Source organism: Pinus tabuliformis, chromosome Q, assembly GCF_031772625.1.
Source record: "Pinus tabuliformis cultivar Carrire ecotype Pingquan chromosome Q, CPIR1, whole genome shotgun sequence".
Classification (NCBI taxonomy): Eukaryota; Viridiplantae; Streptophyta; class Pinopsida; order Pinales; family Pinaceae; genus Pinus; species Pinus tabuliformis.
Window position 1 is genome coordinate 354,890,437 of NC_142296.1, and position 8,561 is coordinate 354,898,997.

Here is an 8,561-nt window from a genome sequence, read left to right on the forward strand (position 1 = left end):
TGGCTCGGAGGCCTATGAGAGCATCTAGATGTCCTTGGATGTTGGCATGCCCATAACATGAGAGCGTCTAGAGGTCAAGTGGTTCAAAATGTCAATGGGACTCACGGGCGGGTTCATAAAATGATTGGGTTAGTTCCTAAGGGTCTTAATCATGATGTTGAATTTTTAGATGGTATGCTTCCATCGGTTTGACTTCCTTAACATGACTTAGGAGTTCAAGTGATATCATAATGGCCTCCCATCACATGTTTACCCCAGCTGGTCGGTTGCTTGGGTAGATGTTGGAGGAGGTGTTACATAATTCCTCTAATTTCGCTACTTTCAAAGGAAAGTGACATTCCTACTTGCATCAAAACTCCACCAGTTCCATGTCCTAAGGTATCACACTCCATAATGAAGGATTTTGTGAATTCATCTGTCACTAAGAGGGTAGTTGTAGACATAGGTTGCTTAAGTTTTCCAAAATATTTTGTTTCTTCTTTAGGCAAAGAAAATGATTCCTTACTGAATAGTTTTGTTAGAAGGTTTTCTACTTGACCAAAATTGTTAAGAAACTTGTGGTAATATCTTATCAATCGTAACAATCCTTTAGTTTTCTTAAAGGTTTTTGGGATTATCTATTTCTTCATAGATTTATTTTGTCAAGATCAAATTTATCACCCTCATTGGATACAATATGATCCAAATATTCCACTTATTGATCTAAAAAGGCATGCTTGGATGGATTTACATATAGACTTTTCTCTACCAATTTTTCCAAAGGCTCTGTGTATAACTATTTTTACTATTCTGTGAGTTATATTAAATGCTTTGAGATATGGTGAATAACAATTAGTTATGAAAACAAAAAAAATATGTGCATTAATTCATATTGGAAAAAAATCATATGCGTGAGAAACTGTAAAGTAAACAAAATTGATAAAACTCATTTAGAGTAGAGTTGTGTAGAATTTCCATTTGGAATTCTAGCTAGATCAAGATGGAATTTGGGAAGAAACTATTGACGTTCCAAATTCCATTGAAGTCTCTAAGAGAGAGGAATAGTCATTTTTTTACTAAATCAGTTCTACCTAGGTTGAATGATGCCACCCCTAACATTTCTTGAACCATAAAGTCAATATCACTCTTCTATTCATATGGATGCGTGTAAAGAATAATCGTAGATGGTATACACTTCCACGTTGCAAATAAATAACATGGTCATGATTTCAAGCAAGTGGAAGACCATTAGGAGTCTCTTTAACTACCTTGGAATGGTTATTTATTATATATTTGAACATCTAATAAACATTATTTTGCAATCACAAATAAGAAATAATAATAAGTGATGTTTGCATACCTCTCGCTTTGTTTTGTTCTATAAAAGTGTGGTGAACCCTTCTTTTATTGGTACTTATGTACTAGATAGAAAGAGGTGGAGAAAAACTTATTAATTTGTCGATATTTTTTAACTAGAGAGTTTATTTTCCTTCTAACTAAGGATTTCTATTCCATATTTAGAATCTTATTGTAACTTTTTTAGCTTAGACGTAAATCTATAGCACCCTAAAAGGATAAAAAAATTGCCAAAAATTTTACACCTTAAAACATTTCAATAATGTTTCACTAAATATAATGTGCTGGGTGATTTGTTTCATAATTTCACACATTGTGTATTAGGAAACAACTTAAATCTATCTTAACTCTAAATCTATCATACACTAAAATGATTAAAAAATAACACTTAAGTAACTAAGAATTTGATCCTACATCTAAAATAAAATAATCTATTCCTATTAATGCATATAACATTTACCTTTTATATATATTTATAATAATTTTTTTTATCATTACAACCTTATCTTATAAAATATTTTAAATACAATATATCATAAAGTCATGAGAATAAATTTAAAAAACATATAATCGTTCGGAAGTGACTATGAATTTTCTTAGTGCCCATAATAAACATTATCAAAAAGTAAGAATATATGTACAAAAGATATAAGCATTTGGAAGTGACCATGTATTTTCTTACTCCCTAGTATATGAAACACAATAATGATGAATAGAGGATGATGAAACAAGATGAGACTTATGAATAGACTCGTGAACATTTAGAAGTGACTTGCCAATTGTGTTACTGGCCTTAAATCCGACATGACATGACATGCAAAACACAGGCAGGATAACAATGCAACGCATTTTGAAGGGACTAATCAATTGTATTCCATGCTGGAAATCAACTGTATCTCAACCAGAAAGCATCATACGAATATATAACTCCTTATAGAAAAGTTATTTTCTATATATACACAAAGCTAATAAAATTGATTCGAGGAGTTATAAAAGCAATGAACTAGATGTAGGAAAAGAAAATGAAACTTAATCAAAATGGTTCCTTTCATCTGTGATATCCATACCCACATGGTAAGTTATTTCCATAAGAGGAGACAACCATCATACTCATGAACGATAAAATTTCTTGAGGGAATACTTTGTAGTTTACTGTCTTACAATTTCCTACGAGTGGGAATGAAAAGCATTCATGCAAGTAAAGGTGTGCGTATACAACTCATTTCATAGGCCATTCATGTGCAAAACAGGACAGTATTTAAGCTCCTACCTTTTCTTCTTCGACTGCAAAAGTCGAAATTATATAATTAACCCAAAAGCCAGACTATGTTCGTCAAACTATGTAGAATGTATTCTTTAGTGGGCCACCAGAATAAAGCTGCTGGCCAATGGTATAAATCCTCAACCGAGCCCACAAGAAAGTTGCTAACTATTCAGTGAAGTTGTGTTTTACGGAATTCTTTTACCGGAATTCACGCAAATGGTGTTATATTTGGAAGACCCTTCTGGTCTAAAGATGATACCTGTAGGATACCTCGACTTTATTCCAATCACAAACGAGAGAATTTTATTGGTATAAGAATTATGGGATGGCCAGGATATAACAAGTGTGATCGCTCGACTTGTTTGAGACTCAAAGAAATTAGTACCATTTCAATTTTTGTGTGGCTTTCTAGAAGAAGTGGTTGCTTGTGAAGCTAGCCCAAAGATGTCGAGATTGACAGGGCCACTGACAGTGGGGGGAGTTATAGGCGACGTTTTAGATATGTTCACACCTAGCGTAAAGATGACTGTGGTTTATAACTCCAATATGCAGGTCAACAACGGGTTCGAGCTAATGCCTTCGTCTATCACAGCGCCTCCCCATGTCGAAGTTATAGGTGGTGATATGCGCACATTTTATACTCTGGTAACTTTGATTTTTTATTTACACCTTCTCTGCTTCTCTGCTCTCAGACAGCCTTGTTTTTGTATTCAGTGTTTACATCTCTTCTGGCAGGCCTTTAGATTCACGTTATCCCTTTCCTTTATTTGTGAAATAAGGAGAATAAGGAGCAAATAATGCTTGGTTGGGTTGAGTTAATGTGCTAATTTCTTACTGGGCATTTTCAGATTATGACGGATCCAGATGCTCCCAGTCCCAGCGATCCCACAGAACGGGAATATCTACAATGGTATGCAAGTATATCGGGCAATTTTTTCTACAAAGTAGCAGTTAATGTCTAACTCTTGATATCAATGAACATGTTGTTGGACAAACCGACAGTGACGTTCAGTTGAATTCAGAACCTCTGTAGTTGTTGAAAATATGATTTTCCATCATTACTAGATTTATAACGCCTTAGATATCCATGTCATGTTTTGCAGGATAGTTACCGACATCCCTGGAACAACATCGAACTCTTTTGGTAAGCACCCGATGCATACTCACATTAAAAGACTAAACGGTGCCCAGTACTGAGCAAACAAGATTACAGTCGCCTCCCTCTCGTTTCCACTATCTTTTTGCTTCGATTTCCACCACTTAGGGTTCATGCTTCAGATCTGTGGCTAGATAGTGTGAGCACTTCTATTTGCTATTTAGTTCCAATACCCGAATTTCTCCATTTAGTTTTCTTGTTTAATTTTATCTTATATCCCCGATAGTTCAGTTCCAATTTTACCTTACATTCCCGGTAGTTCAATTCCATAACAGACTTGTCTTTTGGCGGAGTAGTCTAACTTAAGATGAAATAATTTTTTTCAATTTTGGTTAATTATAAGCATTAGGCCTTTAGTTTTAGTAGCTAAATTTTATATCGGACTTTTTTTTTTGGTAAAGTAGTCTAAATTTTATATCAGACTTGTTTGTTTTTTGGTAAAGTAATCTAATTTATAGATAAAATTGTTTTTGTTTGTTTTTTGGTAAAGTAATCTAATTTATAGATAAAATTGGTTTTTAATCAAAATTCAACAGAGATTTTTTTAAACTTGAATGTTTAATTATTAAATTTTCAACCTGTCTAATCTATTTATGCATTAAAAATACATCTTAAATAAAAAAACATTCTTCCTTGAAATTATCTTACCAAAAATTTTGATTTCCTCTGTAACAAAATTTCTCTTCCTTCGACCTAAAATAATAGGCATTTTTTTCTTTTGCATTTGTACACATCAAACATTCTATACACTCACAAGGACACTAAAATTTTGTGCATCAGTGCATGGTAGTTTAGAGTTGCAGGATTATATCTTTGGTTTTCGTATCATTATCATTAACAATGCCGGAAGACGAATAATAGGCAATCACGGTTATTAAATATTTATCTTCAGGTACAGAAATTGTGAGTTACGAGATTCCAAGGCCGTTCATCGGGATCCATCGCTACGTATTCGCTCTGTTCCAGCAGAAAGGTCGGCAAACGGTGCTGCCTCCTCCATCACGCCGCCATTTCAACACCAGACAGTTTGCACAACACAATGGACTTGGGCTGCCTGTTGCTGCTGTTTACTTCAATGCGCAGAGAGACACCGCCGCTCGGAGAAGATGAAATGATGAAACAACGTACTGCATGTATGGCTGTTGTCCCTCTTCTATTGTATTAGCATTAGGAACCCCATAATATTCCATGAGCGTTAGTAATATTTCACATTCCTGCCTTACATTAGGGTCGTCATAGCTGCATGAATACTACGAGTGTTCATTTGTGAATATGCTTTCTAGAGATTTTCATAGTGGAAGTGTCCTCCTGGTTAAGGTGGTTTGGGTTTCGGTTAAACAGGCTGTGTGGAGAGATTTAGTCAAGGGATCTATCTCATTCAATTTGATGTATAAAAAGGTTACATGTCTTTATATACGCAACAATGGGACGTACCTTTCAGTGATTGGTAACGTGTCCTAATTTCTTTCACTGCGTAACATTTGGGCGGTTGAGAACCTTTTATTATATTTGTAATGTGTACAACCTTTTATTATATTTGTAATTAAAATGCCGGTTCAGTTGTGATCTGTCACGTGTCCGAATTTCATTCTGTGCGCACCATTTGGACATCGAGGACCTTTTACTTATTTTTATTTGTAATGGGTAGAATGTTCATCATTAGAAAGGTTCTGATTGCCAATTAAAATGCCAGCTTCTCTTATTCCAGTACATCCTGTCCCCGAGGGATCCGTTTCAATAATGTCGGTCTGCTGTTTCTTCTATATCCGTTTCAATACAACGCAGTCTATAACTCAAAATTTCGTGGTCACGCAAATCCCAGATAGATTGATAGATTGTGTTGTACGGAATTGTGCGAACAATGCATTTAATCTTTAGCCATGGAATGTGTATATATTGAAGATTTGGTAAGCTGTGGTAGTGATCAATTTTGTTGTGAAATAGTGTGTTAGAAAAGGTAAAAATAGGTGTGATAAGAAAGAATATGTATTTGCTGAAAAATGAGAACAGAAATATATTTCGATTTAGGAAGTGACACTTTCAAAGAAAATAAAAAAAGCTAAACTAGCAACTAGCTATTAATTCAAAGTATTTGTCCAAAAGCTAAACCATTTATTGTGACATTTCACAATTATTGTAACATTTGACGGAGAAAAAAAAAAATATTTCTTTATTTCTTTCTCTACATCCCCACGGTGGTAAAGTGGTCATTTTATTTTTCAAAGTGTCAGAAGACATCTTTTACGTAAGGGTTAAAATAAGTCTAACAATGTTGATTACAAATGTTTTACGTTCTGCCCCTTTTACCAAGGAGTATTTTCCAAAACCTGGTTAAAAGGCTTTTGTTTCTGTCGATTTTGTATAATTGTGTCTGAGTTTAGTTTAAAAATTCCGATATAGCATACTGTCGTTCTTAAAATTGTAAAAGCTTATTTAAGTTTTGAGTCTAACATAGCACAGCAATGATAGGTAAATTTCATTTTAAAAATATCTAAATATATGTACGGTTAATACTTTATTTTACAGTAAGGAATTAACACATTTAATAGGAAACATTACAATACTAAATTAGAATAATTATTTTTATGAAATTAAAATGCTATATTTTTAATAAACAATATTATATGACCATGAAGTACCATATGACTATAAAGACAAGTTCAACTATATTCTCATGTACCAACATCATTTCTCTGTCTAGGTAATTAAAAACCACATCGTAAAAAAATAGAAAATATATAAATTTAAATATTTTTGTAATTTTTTTTAATGAAATCATTAACTTTGGTATTTTTTAAGAAAGATAGAGAGAGGGAGGGAGTTAGACTTACATAGATATGGAGAGAAACAATCTGTGTATTCGGGGCTTGAGATAGACATGTAAAGAAAGAGAGATGGAGGGAGAGATATGGATATATATGGCGGGGAAAGAGAGAGACAAGGACAAAGGGAGAGGTGGAGAGAGAGAGAAAGAGAGAGAAAAGGGGAAGTGAGGGAGGGGAAGTACAATGTTATTAACTATGCATTAACCTTAGTGTAGATGTTGGTTCTTAATCCTATTTTATTGATTGCATTCTATGCTTTGATTTCAATGTAGTTGTTGATTTTTAATCCTATTCGATTGCTTGCATTAGATGTATAGATTTTAGTATCGACATTTATTTCTAATTCTATGTTATTTCTTTGATTAGATGCATTGATTTCAGTGTGGATGTTGATTTCTAATCTTATTTGATTTCTTACGCTAGATGCATTGATATTTAGTGTAGATGTTGATTTCTAATATTATTTGAATGCTTACACTAGATGCATCGATTTTTTTTTTTCTAGGTAATACTATTCTATTGATATGAAACAAAATAAAAATACAACGAGTGTTGAACAGAGTTCGTAAAAAAATATTACAAACCTAAACGTGACTGCCCCATCAAGGGGGAAACTAGTCCGTGAAACTAGAAGTAAAGACCCATGCAGGGGTCACAAGTTGTAACATAAAAAAACAAGCACAAGGGACCTAGATTGAAAGCTAGCAAATCAAACAAGAAGGAATGTTTTTAAAACAAAACATACCAAAAATCAGTCAACAACATATGAAACCTCCAACTAGCGATAAGGCGACAACTGGCAACCCAGTCGTCAGTCAGGATGGACCTCGTGGAGATTGTTTGTAGTAGGTTCTTCAAAAATTCGACACGCATACTTGTACCACTCCTCCTCCTTTGCTGATGTGCCTCGCAAGATTCCAAGAACTGGTTGAGTGCCAGTAGAGCTTCCCTTTGTTGCATGCTTCCCTGACGTGTCACCCTGGACTACACCAGTAGCCTTCGTGTCTCCTGCTCTGCCATCGATGGCATGCTGGCTGCCAACCAGCTCCTCGATATTCAGGGTGGCAGAGTCCTCAACCATCTACTGCTTTCCTGGATCTCGGGCATTCATGTTCTGTTGAGCAGCCCTTTGCTGCTCACCATTATTTCCTAGCTGAGTTTCCTAGAGTTCAATTTCCTTAGTGAAGGTTATGGTAATAGTGGCAATGATGACGGGCCGGGTTAGAGAACTATGGAAGCGGAATTGAGTCGTATGAGGAGAGGCATGAGGGGGAAGGGGAAAATTGGCAATAGGGACAGCTGCATACATTCTATGGTCACCCTGGAGCTGAGACTGCCCTCTGCCATTGCGCGTGTCTAGGTATCTGTAGGAGAAGGAGCCATGGGGATGAGTAATGTCTTGAGAAGAGGAGGGTGGAGTAGATTCAAGGCTAGGCATAGTAGGAGGACGAATGCTTCCGCCACGACTTCCCCCTCTTCTGCTGTGCATGCGGTGTCGAATGCATACCATGACTAAATTAGTCTCAGAGTTGACACTTGGGGAAGCAGAGGAATTACTGGGACTAGAATGGCTGTTCAGAGGGAAAACAAACAGGTTTTGAGCTCGATTCATCTTACAGTGGTTCGTTTGGGAGAAATGATACCCATTTCCCACATCCACACAGCTGAGCAACCAACATCGTCTGCTAGTGACGATACGAGAGCTTATCTCCGTAGCGTGAGGATGGAAACTATTGTTTATCAGGGGAGGGAAGAATGAGTTATGGTCTATGGAGTCCATTTCCTTATGCTTGTTACAGATTTCTTGACTTGAGCACCTTATTAATGGTGCCTGCAAGTCGCCATGAATTTTCCTTAATCTGGCCTGGGTGGGACGCAGGTGGCCATGTGGCCAAGCCGCTCGCCGTCCTTCCATCTAATCAACATTAATTGCATTATGATCACCCGCATCTGGGTTAGATGCATCAATTTTAATGTCGAC

The 8,561-nt window shown here is 35.8% G+C and overlaps 1 protein-coding gene across 1 annotated transcript; it reads left to right on the forward strand.

The window, feature by feature from the left end:
• Positions 1–3,043: 3,043 nt before the first annotated feature.
• On the forward strand, positions 3,044–4,865 carry LOC149219641 (CEN-like protein 1). Its single transcript, XM_089382639.1, has 4 exons — positions 3,044–3,244; positions 3,448–3,509; positions 3,703–3,743; positions 4,648–4,865. Exons 1-4 carry the CDS (start codon positions 3,044–3,046, stop codon positions 4,863–4,865), a joined length of 522 nt encoding a protein of 173 aa, XP_089238765.1.
• The last annotated feature ends 3,696 nt before the right edge of the window (positions 4,866–8,561 follow it).